Genomic DNA, 17247 nt, shown 5'->3' with positions numbered 1-17247 from the left:
CCCCGATTTGTAACAGTGACTGTGTTAGTTCGTTGTGAATTTCATAATAATAATAATGCATAAAGTCGTTGACACATAAGAAAATCAGATGACTTGTTTAGTATCACCACTTTCTCATCTACTTTCGCAAATTTACGGTGGGTTAAATATAAAGAAAGTAAAACGCCGTTCCTCTTACCATTTTTTAAAATGTACTCAAAATTATCCTATGATTATTCGTGTCTCAGCTTCTTGACGGCTCTTTTCGTTCTATCAGGCAGGTTCGTGTCGTGGTTGCGAAGGCTTGATCTCATACTTTCTTTCACTCTCCCTGTCCTCGAATCAAAAGAAAACTCGGGACACGCCACATGCAGTAATTATTTTTTTCCTGCTGTGTTGAGCCGCGCTGTGAGCAATTTTGTTTTCTTGATGCTACCGTCATTTAGTTGACCTACAACCCTGAAAGTACCTAAAGAGCTTCCCTCGAATATTAATAACTTGACGCTCAGAGCGTGCTATATTAATCTGATAATTACTGTATCACCATCGTCTGCCCCAACTAATGAAATTCAGTCATTGAAATATCCATGAATAACACCTATGGTGCATGTTGATGATACCCATAGATGGGTTGAAAGCAACAAATGAGGTCCAGAATGAGATTTTCACTCTGCAGCGGAGTGTGCGCTGATATGAAACTTCCTGGCAGATTAAAACTGTGTGCCGGACCGAGACTCGAACTCGGGACCTTTGCCTTTCGTGCTTGGATAGCTCAGTTGGTAGAGCACTTACCCGCGAAACCCAAAGGTCCCGAGTTCGAGTCTCGGCCCGGCACACAGTTTTAATCTGTCAGGAAGTTTCAATAAATGAGGTAATAATTTCTCAAGATTTAGTTGTGTTACAGACTAGTCATGAAATAATATAGAAACCACGTCGACCACTGCACAGTTTCAGATCACCAACACAACGAAGCAGTCAAAAGCATCAGCGACATTCTAAAGAAACCACAGTTCAGTTTAATGTAACTGCTGTCATATGCGAAAATAATAAAAGCGGTGAAAGGGAAATCGAAGACACCTAAAATAACGATTATGCGGCCCGAGTCACAGTACATGTATGGTCGACGGTATATGCGGTTCCACCACTCTTTTCCTATTTGGGCCGGCCGAAGTGGCCGTGCGGTTAAAGGCGCTGCAGTCTGGAACCGCAAGACCGCTACGGTCGCAGGTTCGAATCCTGCCTCGGGCATGGATGTTTGTGATGTCCTTAGGTTAGTTAGGTTTAACTAGTTCTAAGTCCTAGGGGACTAATGACCTCAGCAGTTGAGTCCCATAGTGCTCAGAACCATTTTTTTTTTCCTATTTGAGTAACATGTATGGACTGTAAGATTCTATATCAGTCCTAATTTCCCTGTTTTATAGCCGTGGCCCTGTGCGAAACATATGTAGCATGAATCAAATAGGACACTGCGTTTCTACAAATTGTAACTGAAGTAACTTGCTGCACTTGAAAAAAATTAGTGATGAAATTACTTCCTTTTGTAATTATTCTCCTAAATTCGTGATGTGAAAACTGAGTGTTATACCTCTGATTTTTCGATCACGTTGAGTACAAGTGATAGGCATTAGAATAGATCAAGATTTTCATCGCACCTTGCTACACACTTCCAGAAATCTTATGGGTTATGTTACCAACGGGTAATGCTGAATCGTGTAATTTCGCTGTGAGAGATAGAGGGATAGGAGCCTATAGGACAGGAAGTGGAGTAACAAAAACAGGCAAGAACGGACATCTAATACCACTGGAATCACAGCTTTAGATTGCTAAAAAAAAAAACGTCATAAAGACAGTAGGAAGCGTTCCTTTCGCGAAGTCTCTCAACTGTTATCGTGATTTGGGAGTACCCGTGATGACGTCCTCAGCATTTCTAGATACTAAGTAGCGCTGATTTCATGAGAGCCATTTGCGTCAAAGTCTGGACGACTTCCAGCTGTGGGGAAAGGCTCGAGCGATGACGGCCGCTCCATCTTGTGCTGCTCATAAGGCTTCCACAGTATGATGAAAGAGCATCGGGAAACGAGAAACACTGCCATTACTTTGCTAGAAAGTAGATCCATGTTTATCGTTCATTATACATCCGGTTACAAATGGCTCAAATGGCTCTGAGCACTATGGGACTCAACATCTTAGGTCATAAGTCCCCTAGAACTTAGAACTACTTAAACCTAACTAACCTAAGGACATCACACCCACCCATGCCCGAGGCAGGATTCGAACCTGCGACCGTAGCAGTCCCGCGGTTCCGGACTGCAGCGCCAGAACCGCTAGACCACCGCGGCCGGCATCCGGTTACATTTCCTGCTGGAAATGCAGCTGCGTTTGGCACTCTGCAGGCTGAATAAATAACGACCATTCTGTATGCAATCTTTTTTTTTTTCTAAATATGTAGACCGGTATATCAAAAACAACAGCCATTAGTGAATAGATAACGTATTTCCAGTAACAGTATTGAATACTTAGATTCATTAGTACAAATGACGCGTTTGTTCGATTGCAATAAGTGAAAGTGAAGTGATAGTGATCTACGCGTTTCCTCATGTTACAAGATTCCCGCGCTTTCAAAGAAAATTTTTCGTTGAGACAACATCGAAGTTGTTACTGACTATGCTCGAACTGAACAAGGACAGAAGAGAAATCTCTCGTGCTTAGAGAACTACCCTGGCATTAACGATGTGATGTGCGGAAACGATGAAAAACCAGAGTGGCTGGAATGGAATTTGATCATTGGGGGGTAATAGTCCACTGAAGCACCTCACACGAAACAACCATTCCATCACTGCGATGAGTAACTTCCTGCAGGATCAAAAATTAATGGCCGGCCAGTGTGGCCGAGCGGTTCTAGGCGGTTCAGTCTAGAACCGCGCGACCGCTATGGTCGCAGTTTCGAATCCTGCCTCGGGCATGGATGTGTGTGATGTCCTTAGGTTAGTTAGGTTTAAGTAGTTCTGAGTTCTAGGGGACTGATGACCTCAGATGCTAAGTCCCATAGTACTCGGAGCCATTTGAACCATCAAAAATTACTGTGATGTTGGTGAGAATAAAATCTGAATGTCTCGCCAGCGCCTTGCTCTGCGATGAGGAGTTAATTGTAAGACAATAATCATAAGGAACATTTTTTCATACTACTCCCACAAAGTAACAAAATGGTTCAAATGGCTCTGAGCACTATGGGACTTAACATCTGAGGTCATCAATCCCCTAGAACTTAGAACTACTTGAACCTAACTAACCTAAGGACATCACACACATCCATGCCCCAGGCAGGATTCGAACCTGCGACCGTAGCGCTCACGCGGTTCCAGACTGAAGCGCCTAGAACCGCACGGCCACACCGGCCGACCCACAAAGTAACAATGCACGCTATGAGCGCTATAGGTATTCAACAATGGTTTGTGCCTGTCGGGTATTATGGGCTAGGGAACTAATAATTGTTTGCTAGGTATGGAAGACGATCTCGTTTTCTTTGCCGATGTCATGTTAGGGCATGTCGAACAGAACCTCATGTATCCGTTACGTAACTAATAAAAGACAGTTAACCATGTCTAGTGTTTTACATGATCCCTCTACAACATAATTCCCGTTTTCGCAAAACCACAACTTTAAGCAAATATAAATACAACACACCAGCTCTGGTAGGCCGTTAGGAAGTGAAATATATATTGAAAAAAGATGGAGGGGGGGGGGGGGAGGGGGAGGAGGGGAGCTCAGGAAAGATATATAAATTTTATTTTTCCCACAATTCAGTTGTCACACATTACTCATGCTTGGATTTTTTGCCAAACGTACATTGGCACTTATCCTATATGTAATCTGAGGTGGAAAGACTAACGACCAACAGTGGACAATGATTACTCCTGTGTAACAGGCACCTTAATTCTATGCACTTCGGAAACAGCTAATGTTCTTTGCGTAGCTGTATGTCACTATATTAAAATAAAGTCCTTTAGAATGCATTCAAATAGCTCACATTTAAGTCTGGTAACAAACTTTTTAATTCGTGCTTTCTCTGTTGACAGTTTTTTGCCGAAACGCTGACTGCCGATCGCTGCACAGGCATCGTCGCATAGTTGGCGGACTGCCGGCAAATATTACGGAAGTACCTTATTCCGTAAGTATGATACATAAACTTTTATAGACACCAGCCATAAGTGGCCAATAGATTTCACATTTGTACTTATGGTCACTTTACTGTAATCTTAGTGAATTTCCTAGACAGTGGACAATTACAATTAGCTGCGCTTGATACGACGTTATTTCTTCATTCAACTGAGTTAAATATTAACCTATGGATGACTGGTCTTACGGTGTTGTTGTTGTGGTCTTCAGTCCTGAGACTGGTTTGATGTAGCTCTCCATGCTACTCTATCCTGTGCAAGCTTCTTCATCTCCCATTTACTCTCTCCATTTGTTTCTTCGTGGTAAAACAGGTAGAAAATACAAACGATTTACTATTTCCCATTGTCATGTAAGAACCAGGACATAGGAAAGCATATGGACGTCTTCACTTCTTCTGTAAAGAAAGAAGGCAAAGTAATCCAGACTGGTGCATCACGCTTGAAAGGAAAACACGACTGTGACGTATTTCCAGTCATACGTTTACTGTCTTCGACTGCCTGCTTGCGATTAAAGTATATGAATTCTTTGTGCGAATACCCAAAATGTATTAATCCAATCGTAATTTGCTTCCGAACGAGTAGCAAACAGAACATTACACAGTTTCAAACTATTGATCACTTCATATGTTCTTGTCAGAGTTTCATCTTGAAGCTTGTTTCATGGCACACGTTTCGTGTCTCTTGTCGAGCTGTTCCTCGTTTACAAATTTCGAACTGTGAACGAGAGATTCTAAGTACCTTTCGCTAAACACGGCTTTTTGTCACTGAACATGTTTGTTCCTTATCAGTCTTCTGTAAGCATCATTTACTTTTCAGTCAACTGCAATGACAATCAATTGCTAAAGCTTTTGGGTTATCTTGGATGTAGTCTAATTTTAATGGTTTGCCCAAGAGGACGAAATAAATTTTGTTACGTCTGTAAAAAGAGGAGAATGTGCTATTACCTGAAAGACGACGCAACAAGCGAAGAATGGATTGTGTAATGCGTAGCCTCTATCAAGATGTATTAATATGCGGAAAGAGAATGCCGACCACCATGAATCGCCACAACATTTTTAAACTAATCCTAGTCAAGGAATATTCAGTTCAATGTAAGAAATTATATACTTTGATGGAAGATTGTAGGAAACATTGGGTGTGCGGAAAAAAAATTACATTTTACCAATTCCATCCAGGAAAAGAAGCTAATAACGACTATACAGGTGAAATTACCTTTAGGAGTATAAAAAATGAACAGGAGTATTGAAAAAGAATACCAGTGAAATATTACAGACAACGTATCAGTTGGCCTCGTTGACTGCAGATGTTCATACCAGAAGGGTAGAAATGAAGTGCAGTCTGAAGCAAAATAACCAAAAAAGGAAATCACATAGGATGGTAGATGGAGCACAATCCGTTGGGGATATCGTGTTAAGGGAAAATGGAACTGAGTACACCCGAAGAGAAATTGCTGAGAGATGGAGAAAGAAAGAGAAATATTGGTAGAGTTCCGTGTATCCATCTTATATTTCGAATGGAGAGTAGGATAACGGCCTGTTAGTATATGAGAATTAATGGTAATATCTTCAGCCGTGTGTTTGAATCTCTTTTTCGGTGACACACTGCACCGTCATCAGGTCCCTCTATTGACAATAATTGGTCCTATAACCAACTTTCCATGCTGGAATAACGGAGGATATAAATCAGACTTAGAGTCAGCAGAGCTACCCATGCATGAAGTGCCCGCTACACACTGAATTTTGTGCCAATAAAGCGGCCTGATGCCAGAGCGGTGTGTCCGAAACCGGCCGCATTGCAATAAAGAGATTCAAACACATCGATGAAGGTGTTACCACGAATTCTCATATATTGGTACAAGGTTCTCAGAAGAAGAAGATTTAAACTGGAATTGAAAATGGTCAGATTACGAAAATTAAATTGGAGTTCCTATAAGGTTCTCTCTCCGGACCTATAAGGCCAACTGATAACTAGCGACAGTATGCGGAATATGAAACAACAAAAATGTTAGCAACGACACTCAAAGCCCCAAGGCGAAGAGGTACGTTTGCAGGTAGTCGCTCGTAGCCAGCAGGTGTGAAAGTGTACTGAGGCTAGACATTGCAAGAGTAACACTTTAGGTCTCTATAACTCCACGATAGTTCTTTGCAACAGATCTTAAAAATTAGAATCCCATTGAGAGTGAGATCAGAGCTTGGCTCCAGACTATTGCTGACTAGTGCATATCGTGTAGAACGCCAGTAGTCCTGATCTTAACTCTCTTTTGTCAGATTAAAATAATACATTGAGCATAATTACATATAACATACATCGCAGACGGTTCATACATATCTGGTAGCTTAAATAAAAGTGAAAATTGTATTTTACTACATTTCTTCTCGCTTTTGACTGCAAAACTACAAATTATTTCCTGGGTAAAAAATGTAGTGCAATATACAAAGTAGGCAAAATTGTAAAATTCACACAACTGCAGTGTGCAATGTTAAAAACCTCTGTATGTATCTGCGCGTAATTTTACATTTAGAACAGTTTACTACATATATTTATTGACTGAAGAAAAGGTTTAAGAACTATTATCTCAGTATAAAGACCCTTAACATATTTTATTTGAAGTGTCATGTTACTGTATATTCGAATTCCTTGGTTAAAATTAGAGATATTGAAACTGAAAGCTCCTGATCTTTCAAAGAAAATCTATATTTTACCCTTATACTAAAATGAGGAAAATGCAGGTTTATGCTAACGTTACTCTTGGTTCTCTACAAACGTAAGCTTTTATGAAGAATTAAGAAACGTAAATTTGAGGGACTGAAATTTTTTTAAAGTTAAGAGTATAAGTATAAATGAATTTTTCACCGTGGGTTATTCTAGCAGTTCTTTGTTGGATGATAAAAATATTTTCTCATTCTCCTACGCCAAGTACTAAAGTGATTTTTATTATGTCACTACGTAAAGTAAGTATTCTGTGACGAATTGTTCCAGAGACAGCTTATGGCATCGCACACGGATTTGATTTTTTTTCCTCTCACTTGTGTGATAATCGAGATTATTTAGAAGCCGGAAGCCAAATAAGAGCACCTCCAATGACAGTAAGGCTTTCTTCGTTTCAGGTCTTCCTGTCTCTAAATGAGACCTCAGAATTTGTTTTTATTCGTATTAATAAGCTATTCCTTTAAAAAACGTTGAATTAAGTTTGCTTATTTCTCCATACGTAAGTTCTTCAATCAAATGTTACCAATGAAAAGGAAACGCATTTTAGCTACAGAGTTAACGCTTGATAATTCACTTATGGAGAGAAAGGAACTGGCTCGAGTATGAAATCCCGCGTAGCACTTGGCCAATGTTCCAATAACTCGAGAAGTGAATTCTAAGGTTCCTAGTCTTGCACCCATATTTTCCGTATTCAGGCTCTAGGTTACAGAGTAGTGATTTCCAACCTTTCTGAGACCGTTACCCTCGCGTACAATCAGGTGTTAGCTATTAACCCCCCTCGTCCCCTCACCGCCATCGACAATATCGCCTCACTAACCTTTAAAATGAAAAAAAAAAATTACTTCGTACACTTTCATTTTTAAAACGACCTAAGATAAATGATTTTTATGTGTTGTAGGTGCTTTATTAAATCACGAACTAATGAATCAATGAAACAATTGGTACTGCTATTTCTATCTTCTTGCTACAGAACTATGAAGCAATTTCCAGTAAATCGTAGTGCTACCTACATCTCCTTCCGAGAAAATGAAGCTAATTATCCACATTGAGAGTAGAAACATGTCGCAAAACATGGTTCCTCTGCACCACTCATCTTCCTAGCGATACCTGCTTCAGCGGCAACCTGCACCCCTATCTAAAACAACCAAATTAAAATGTGGGCACTACACTTAGCCCTACTTTTGCTAAATCACTTGATTGCTGGACTGCTTGATTCTGAACTGGCAGAAATTGGAATACTTCAGGCTGCCAATGCTTTGTATGTGTCGACTGCCTAATAATAATAATAATGCAGAGTAGGTGCAACAGCAGTATAGTAGCCATTACTTACTGTTGTGTTGGGATGTAAATTAGTTGGTTTGTTCTTGGGAAATTAATAACGAATAAATTTCTGATAAAAATGTAGTTACTGGCAACTTACGTAATCAGTATTACAGTATTACGAAACAGTGATAATAATAAAGATCCTTTAAAAATAATTTACTTTCGTGACCGAAACATAATTGAACACCTTTTTTACGGTTCAGAAAATTAAAATTTACCTCTAACGGTGTTATTATCACCATGTTTGGGACCACTGTGACAGAGTGATTAAATTTAATTAGAATGCCTTTGATGCCACACTACTCAGGATATGCACGCGAAGTTTTGAAATCCATAATCATTTACATACTTCAGGAAAGAGGTCAACTGCTCCGCGAATATGGTAAAATTTATAAAAATAATTTTTAAAATAAAAATAAAATATCTTACCTCCTTCATCCGTTTTCTCATTTAAAAATTCATTGATGGCATAAAAAAGATAATTCTTATTTTTTCTGTCAGAGCTTCCTGTTTCATCGTCTTTTTCCAAGTCGATGTTCGATCCTTGCAGTGCAGTTTTATTTCTTGTCGTGAGCAGCAATTTTGTATAAAAGCTTACTTTAAGTTTCTATGCCGGCCGGTGTGGCCGTGCGGTTCTAGGCGCTTCAGTCTGGAACCGCGTGACCGCTACGGTCGCAGGTTCGAATCCTGCCTCGGGCATGGATGTGTGTGATGTCCTTAGGTTAGTTAGGTTTAAGTAGTTCTAAGTTATTGGGGACTGATGACCACAGATGTTAAGTCCCATAGTGCTCAGAGCCATTTGAACCATTTAAGTTTCTATGTCTTCCTTTTGTTTCAGTTGTCGCTACTGTTAGATGGAAAACACATGTGTGGTGCTGTTATTATAAACGAAAACTGGGCAGTTACTACAGGATACTGTTACAACTTGTAAGTAGCAAAAACATCTGCATGAATTTGTTTACCATTCTCAGTTAACTTCATTTCTGTTATGAAGCAGAGCTTCAGCCAGTTTCATCATTGTGATCGATGAAATCTAAACATTCATTATCTCTAGGTTATACCACAGCAACAGTAACACTTTGCAAATGCATGTTTTACGGCGATGTGCGTTAAATGTCACGGATTCTTGTATTGTTGTGTTTAGGGCTGTGCCAGCACAGAACGCGACCGTAAGGGCGGGCTCCAGTGTTCGAGAGACAGGTGGCAGCGTGCACACTGTTGAAAGATTTGTGCCACATAGTCACTACGTCCCCGCCTATTCGGACTACGACATAGCAGTACTTAAGGTATGAATGTATCACTACTTCTTGTAGAATAAAAATAATAGTAGCGACCAATGAAAATGGAGTTACATTGCTTCTTAAACCTGCGCTTCGCTATTTAAGTGCGCTATATTATGGGTTTGAACTGACCTAATGTGGTGCACGGCAAGCGAGAAAAATTTTGGGATTCACCATACCGCGATTCGTTTCCATCAGTTAATAGGCATATTTAATAACAGAAAATCGGTAAATGTTTGTGAAATGAATATGCTTTTCGCACTGATTCATTCTTAGATAACTACGTCTGGGATACACTCTACTAATGATTTTAGAAAAGTTAAGACACCCAAAGAAAAGTTTATAATAATAAGGAGACTCAGGAAAGAAATTAATTTTTGCATTCTTAAGCTTAGGGACGCTGTTTATCTCTGAGCAGTGAAAACTTACAGCGAAAGCAGTTCTCACAGTGATCTGTGTTCACCCATAAGATAAATTAGTGACACACAGGAATCACCGTCCAGCGCAAACGAGGGTGACTGCTAAAACCATAGTGGAGTTGGCTACGGGTTCCAATCAAATCTTAACCAATCTTTCACAGTTCAATATGTTACCTCAAAACCATCCTCGTGAGCAAGTAGTCAATTACATGCAATAAAATAATCACACGCAAAACTAAACAAAAACGTATGGACATAACAGTGAAATAGAATTCGAAAAGTGGTATTTTGGAGAGGCCCCAAAATGCTAGGCAGCTACCCAAGGTCCAAAAGGAAACTAAAAAAATTAAGAACTCAATGAAAGATCGTAGATGTCATGCAAAATTGTTAATGCTGTCCGGAAACTGTGAAGAGAAAATATAAAAACAGTGGGCCAGGATAGGCTGCCAATGACAAAGGACGCGATCGGGAAATACATATAAAATGTTAGGAAGAAAATCACGAGAAAAATGGCTACACACTTGGATGGGACTGTTAACAGAATTAATTGCTAATGTTGACCACGTCCTCTGCCGAAGGCAATGTAATTAATGTTTTATAAAAGTTTTAGTGGCCTACAAACGCACGCAAATGTGAAAATAATGTGGTACTAACAAGATATTCAAATTAAAACATGGTACTGCGTGATTTGAATTTGACAGAGACAGAGTGTGCAAGGTCTGTCTGTACAGCTCCCCTGGACGGCCATTTTAGATGAATATGTAAATGAATTTTAAGGACTGTTGATGCCGTGTATAACGGTCGTGTAAGATGAATGTATAATGTTTATCCAGGTCCGTGGAAGTTGTGAATATCTGTGTGCTTGTGGAAAACATAGCATCAGAAATCGCTAGGTCTTAACGAAGCACGAGACTGAGAAATGAGCAAGTAATAAAGTCTCAACAGGGACTCTATATGGTCGAGCCATAGCAGTTGAGCGGGGTTCTTCGTGAATGTAGCTGATCGTATCGTGAAACTGCAGACCGCAGGGGGTACTATGCCAGTATATTTACATTTGTGTATTTATCAGTACCACGCCAGCCATCATTCGATGTGTGTCAGAGGTTGTTTTTGATAGCACTACGATTTTCCAACTAACCTGTGACGATCGTCAAAAGTACGCTGGACCAGACACTGTCAGGAAGCCGTCGGCTTAAGGGCCGTGCATTCGAACGTCAACGTTGAGCATGCCGAGTTTCTGACGTCATGGTGTGGAAAAGCACGGTGAGGAGTCTTTCCGAACGTGTAGAGCAATATCAAGAACGGCAAATATTCTGAACGTACGTTCGAATGTAGACCAATAAGGTGGAGAAATGGCACCTTCGTCACAATCACGGCATCTCTTTTCAGTACTGAGTCTGGAGACGCCATATTAGCCTCAGTTGAACTCATATTTGGTGGCTTTTATATTACAACTTACGTTCTATGAATATATGCCGTTTCGAAGCATCAGAAAACTGATCTTTGGAAAACCAGTCGTTTATCGGTACGATCTGTTGTGACAAAACGACAGGAAACGTCGTATTGGTGGTTAAATAATTTTCGAATTGTAATTTGCGTGTTATGAAGGTATGCCATTCATAGGCAAAGGCACATTTAAGATCCATGTAGAATGTGTGAAATCTTATGGGACTTAACTGCTATGGTGTTCAGTCCCTAAGCTTACACACTACTTAACCTAAATTATCCTAAGGACAAACACACACCCCAATGCTCGAGGGAGGACTCGAACCTCCGCCGGGACCAGCCGCACAGTCTATGACTGCAGCGCCTTAAACCGCTCGGCTAATCCCCCGAGGCCAAGATCCATGAAGAACACATTTTCTTGGTACAGTTCGTTATAATTAAATATCAGTTAATAAGATATAGTAAGATATCTGCGATTATAGCCGTCAGAAGATGGTAACCTACAAGGCAAGGTCGCATGATACAAAAGTTCGGTATAGTGTAATCAATAGAGATGCAGAGTTACAAAGTGATGTGTGGTATGTTGCAGGTTTGCGTCTCATCACGCCCTTTTTTCCCCCTTTCCGCGTTTTCTAATAGGTTCTCAGATTTTCGTTCTGTTTTAGTACGACTATATTCTATATATTGGACACTATGTAAATATAATTCTCCTCTCTCTCTCTCTCTCAGTCTCTCAAGAATGTGAGTATATTCCGTTCGGAGCCGGCCGCGGTGGCCGAGCGGTTCTAGGCACTTCAGTCCGGAACCGCGCTGCTGCTACGGTCGCAGGTTCGAATCCTGCCTCGGGCATGGATGTTTGTGATGTCCTTCGGTTAGTTAGGTTTAAGTAGTTCTAAGTCTAGGGGGCTGATGATCTCAGATGTTAAGTCCCATAGTGCTTAGAGCCATTTGAACCATTCCGTTGGATTTATCTACAAGAGAGCTTGCACTCGGTAAGATATTTTGCGTATTATTGCTTAGTCTTCTGTTTCACATGTTGTAAGGTTTCTGCTACTGAATAGAAACAACGATAGAATAAGAATGACCTTAGGCCATTACTAAGAAGTGATAATTATGAAATAATTTTTAACTTATATGGAAGACTATTGTATACATGTATCGCACTATTTGTAATGGAATTTTTGTAAGCTGATGTTCTTACTGACTGTACACGGAGCTTTCCTTTTTGCCTTATAACATGTTCATGGATACTTAAGTTTTTATTTATATATACTACCGACAGAACAATATAAGGAACATATGAACAACGGAAGATATGTGCATTTTAATAGTGCTGACATAGGAATTTTACGCCCGTCCATTTCGTAAACAAACTGTGTGACTGCGAGCCATATACAGCCGACAACTGCCGCTGGAGTGCTCTGTGATTGCGTGTAGCACGCACAAGCCTCATCGTTTTTTGAGCGTTCAGCAACACGTTGAGCTCGGCACGCTCAAAGTTGACGTTCGAATGTTCGGTAAATGTGCCGTTGGCTTAAGGCTCTTTATGAGCTCGAATGTGCCGGATTTTAACGTCATGATCGGGAGAACTAACATGCTGCGTGACTCTGCCTGTAGCGGATGCTCTCGGAATTTTAACAGAAACCTCTCGGCGATTCATAACGCCTCTTATACGGCTCTTGTAACGTCTGCCATATTCTTCGACACACATCCCCGTGACTCTCTCGTGCATGCTAAACGAAACCGGGAGGAAACCTGCAACTCTTGCATCGAGTATTTCTATCTCCTGTATTAATCCTACGCGGTTTAGGCCCCACACTGATGATTATGTAAGTTACCTCTTTCGTGGGTGGAATATTGATGCATATATAGAGGACGTGGACCCGAGAAGGTAGAAAAAAGGGGAAACGTCAGGATTTAGAATGTCATAGACGATTAGGTCATTGGAGATGGATCACGAGTTCGAAAGAGAAAATGTCTTCGTTGTATGACTGTAGGAGGATACGGAATTGCTCAGACAGAACTTTCGTTTCGTATAAAGAATCGTAGCTCGTTCTAAATGTAGAAAAACTTAAGTTAATGCAGTTGAGTAGGGAAAACGACGTTGTAATGTTCCGACACAGTCGGGGTGATTAAATATCTAGGCATAACGTTGCGAAGCGATGTGAAATGGAACAAGCTCCTAAGGTCGGTAATAGGAAAGACGAATGGTCGAGTTTGGTTTGTTGGAGGAATTTTAGGAAGGTGTAGCTTATCTATAAAGAAGATCGCATACAGTACATTAGTCGACGCAGTCTTGCGAACTGCTCCATTTTTTGGGATCCCCACATGGTAAGATCCAAGAAAAAATTTGTAGCAATTCAGAGACGTGCTGCTATATTTGTTACCAGCAGGTTCGATCAACATGCCAGTGTTATGGAGATGGTTCGTGAACTCAAATGGGAATCCCTGGAGGAACGACGACGTTCTTCTCGCGAAACACTCTTCAGAAAATGTAGGGAACAGGCAGCTGACTGCAGAACGATTTCTCTGCCGGCAACATACATGTTGCCCAAGGACCAGGAGGAAAAGATAAGAGAAATTAGGGTCCTTACGGGGGCATGTAGACGAGTGGAACAGGAAAGGGAATGACTACTAGTGGTACAAGGTACCCTCCGCTATGCTTGCGGAGTATGTAAGTATATGCGTGTGTAGGGGAAGAGAAACGGCCTTGTCCTTTGCTTTTAAGAAACCATTTGCCTTAATAGATGTGTGAAAACCACAGGCCGGCCGCGGTGGTCTAGCGGTTCTAGGCGCTCAGTCCGGAACCGCGCGACTGCTACGGTCGCAGGTTCGAATCCTGCCTCGGGCATGGATGTGTGTGATGTCCTTAGGTTAGTTAGGTTTAAGTAGTTCTAAGTTCTAGGGGACTGATGACCATAGATGTTAAGTCCCATAGTGCCTCGGTGTGCACGAGGAGAACGGATCAAGTCGTATACCTAGCAGTTGACCACAAAATGTGACACAGGCACAAGGTTCCAAGCAATACGTGATTGCACTTACTTTGGAATGTTGTACCAGGTATCTGCTGAAGTAAAGATGTGGCTCTGTCACGTGCTGGAGACAGCGATTGCCATTCTGAGTCATTTCATTACTGATTTCTCTAAGTTATCAATGATACCCGATGGCTGTCCACACGATCACGTTTCCAGCTTGTCGAGTATGACGTTACAAAAAGTACGTGGATCCTGGCGACCTTCTGATGCAAAAGTATGACTCAAAATATTCAAGATATTCGAAAATATGACCTGTTAGCAGCTTGGACGCCACTTTCTGCCTGAAGCATACGAAATACGCACTAATTACCTACAGTACTATTGCCCATCTGCCGTCTATAGCATACAAGATAGGTGTAGTTTCTCGTGGAGTGGATTTTATAAGCGGGTGGTAAGTGGACAGAGAAGTATGGCAACAGCTGTTCACGCAAAAGTCATGCAGTTCCTATAGATTACTAGGAAGTTGTATGTGATCTCAGCACGTGCGCTCAATGACATACCATATGTGTTTCAACAGGATTAATAACTGGCAGATTTGAGTACCAGGACATGAAGTAGAACGACAACTGTAGTCTTCAGAACCACTGCAGGACAGTTCTGGGCTTGTACGCGCACAACCGTTCTGTTGAAATGCGACGTATCAGGGCGCGAGAGCCATCCTAACACACGTCAGTTACGCTACAGATTTTCAGTGAAAACGGGTGGTGGTAAGTTCCTATGGAACCAAACTGCTGAGGTCATCGGTCCATAGGCCTACACAGTACTTAATCTAACCTAAACTAACTTACGCTAAGGACAACACACACACCCATGCCCGAGGAAGAACTCGAACCTCCTACTGAGGGAGCCGTGCGACCCGCAACGCGCCTCAGACCGCGCGAGTGAAAACGGGGTTCTTACGCCCACGTTCTTGAACGAAGCGAAACATACATCGTCTTGTCTTCCACTAGTTGTATCAATATCGTCGTTCCGCTGAAGACAGATGGTAATGACCGCAGCTACCTAAAATACGAAGAACTCGAGCTTTTCCACCACATTCACCTAAATCAGAAGGCCATCACAACCTGCCTATTGACAAAGTGGCTTAAACGAACAACTTTCACTACCGCCTGTACAAAGAGCCGGTGCTCTGATTCCGTTTTGCCGATGTGGCGGAGCGGTTCTAGGCGCTTCAGTCTGGAACCGCGCTGCTGCTACGGTCGAAACTTCGAATACTGCCTCGGGCGTGGATGTGTGTGATGTCCTTAGGTTAGTTAGGTTTAAGTAGTTCTAAGTCTAGGGGACTGATGACCTCAGATGTTAGGTCCCATAGTGCTTAGAGTCATTTGAACCATCCTTTTTGCCTCTATCATCTTTTGTACTTTTACTGTAGCATATCCCTATCCTTCACACTACTCAAACATATTCATTCTTACATTAAAGGAAGGAAGATTAGGGTTCAATGTCACATCGACAACGAACCATTAGAGCCAAACCACAAGCGCGGATTGTGAAAAAGTGGGAAACGAAATTGGCCGTATGCTTTGCAAAGAAACAATCCAAACATTTTCCTCGAGCCATTTAGGAAGACCACAGAAAACCTAAATCTAGAAGTCCTGAAGTCAATTTGAACCGCTGTCCGCTCGAATGCGAGTCAAGTGTCCTGCCGCCACAACGCCTCGCTCGATCCCCATAGTAAAGGGCTAGCCAAAATGTTCTGGTTGGCCAGTGTAATGCCATTTCCAGCTAGCATTTTGAAGTGGTATGCTGGACAAATGGAAGGGGTGACGTTGAGGGACAACATACGCTTACCCAGAAGGTACCTGTAACTAGGATGTGCGGGTACTATCAGTTATCATATCCATTGTCCACGGCTCATGGTCTAGCGGTAGCCGGCAGGGGAGCTCAGCCTGTTCGGTCAGCCGTCCAGCCATCCTCTGTAACAAAAAACCGAGTAAAGTTTTCATTCAAGGAATTTGAGAGATGTAATGCGACAGCCGCACAGAACTGCATAAGAAAAACGACGAAGAAACAAATAGAAAGAAGACAATAAATAGGTCAGCGTTGCTGCCTCTAGATCCTGCGGTCCCAGAATCGATTCCCGGCCGCGATGGAAATTTTCTTCGCTCGGGGTCTGAGTGTTTGTATTGATCCGATCATTACATCTCATCGTCATCACCTCGCAAGTCGCCCAAGTGGGATCAAATAGAAAAGCTTGCACTAGGCGCCCGAACTACCGCAGGTGGGCCTTCCTGGCCATTAATGCCATAGCATCATTTCATTTTTTTATCGTCTCCGTCTTAGGAAATCTATGAAAATCTAAGTTCTAATCTTCCTCTGGAGACTCTACTCTCAAAGAACTCTAAGAATGTGGCTCCAACCCTACACTGCTCCGACGAGGTTCCCTCTGTAATACAACAAAACTCAGTTCTTTCGTTGTCGACTAAATCGCAAGACATTTTGCTGACTGAACAAGTATGAGCAACAGTCGCTCAGCAATTGGCCTGCTAGTGTCCTTCAACAATTTGGACCAACGACCTGTGATCTAGAGTAGACTTGACAGACAGTGCCATAAGAATATACCCATTTCCTCTTTTATTTTATTTCATGACTAACTGAGCACGCGGCGTTGCATTGGTATGTATGTATTCCAATCTTTTATTAGTCAGTATCCCTCTTTTTCGGATCATCTCCTCCTTCCACCTCTCCGACCACTTCCTCCTCCCCCTCTCTCCGTCTATCTCCTCCCCCCCACTAAGTCCATTTCTTCCTCTCCCCTGTCTTTGTGTGTCCCTCTCATCTCCCTCTCTGTCCGTCCATCTGCTCCTCTCCGTTCTCTCTCCATCACCACTTTATCATCCCCATCAAAACAGGAAGTTGGTGGTTCTTACCCCAACAATAT

The 17247-nt window shown here is 41.8% G+C and overlaps 1 protein-coding gene across 1 annotated transcript in view; it reads left to right on the top strand.

The window, feature by feature from the left end:
• The window catches only part of LOC126471569 (trypsin-1-like), a 34107-nt gene that overhangs the window by 1380 nt on the left and 15480 nt on the right, over positions 1-17247 (top strand). Inside the window, exons 2-4 of the mRNA XM_050099794.1 lie at positions 4056-4147; positions 9025-9113; positions 9331-9472. Coding sequence (XP_049955751.1) covers positions 4056-4147; positions 9025-9113; positions 9331-9472 — 323 coding nt within the window. The remainder of the gene's footprint in view (positions 1-4055; positions 4148-9024; positions 9114-9330; positions 9473-17247) is intronic.

Source organism: Schistocerca serialis, chromosome 3 (assembly GCF_023864345.2).
Source record: "Schistocerca serialis cubense isolate TAMUIC-IGC-003099 chromosome 3, iqSchSeri2.2, whole genome shotgun sequence".
NCBI classification, from domain to species: domain Eukaryota; kingdom Metazoa; phylum Arthropoda; class Insecta; order Orthoptera; family Acrididae; genus Schistocerca; species Schistocerca serialis.
Note: the sequence above shows the minus strand (reverse complement) of the source record. Positions and strands in the feature narration are given on the sequence as shown.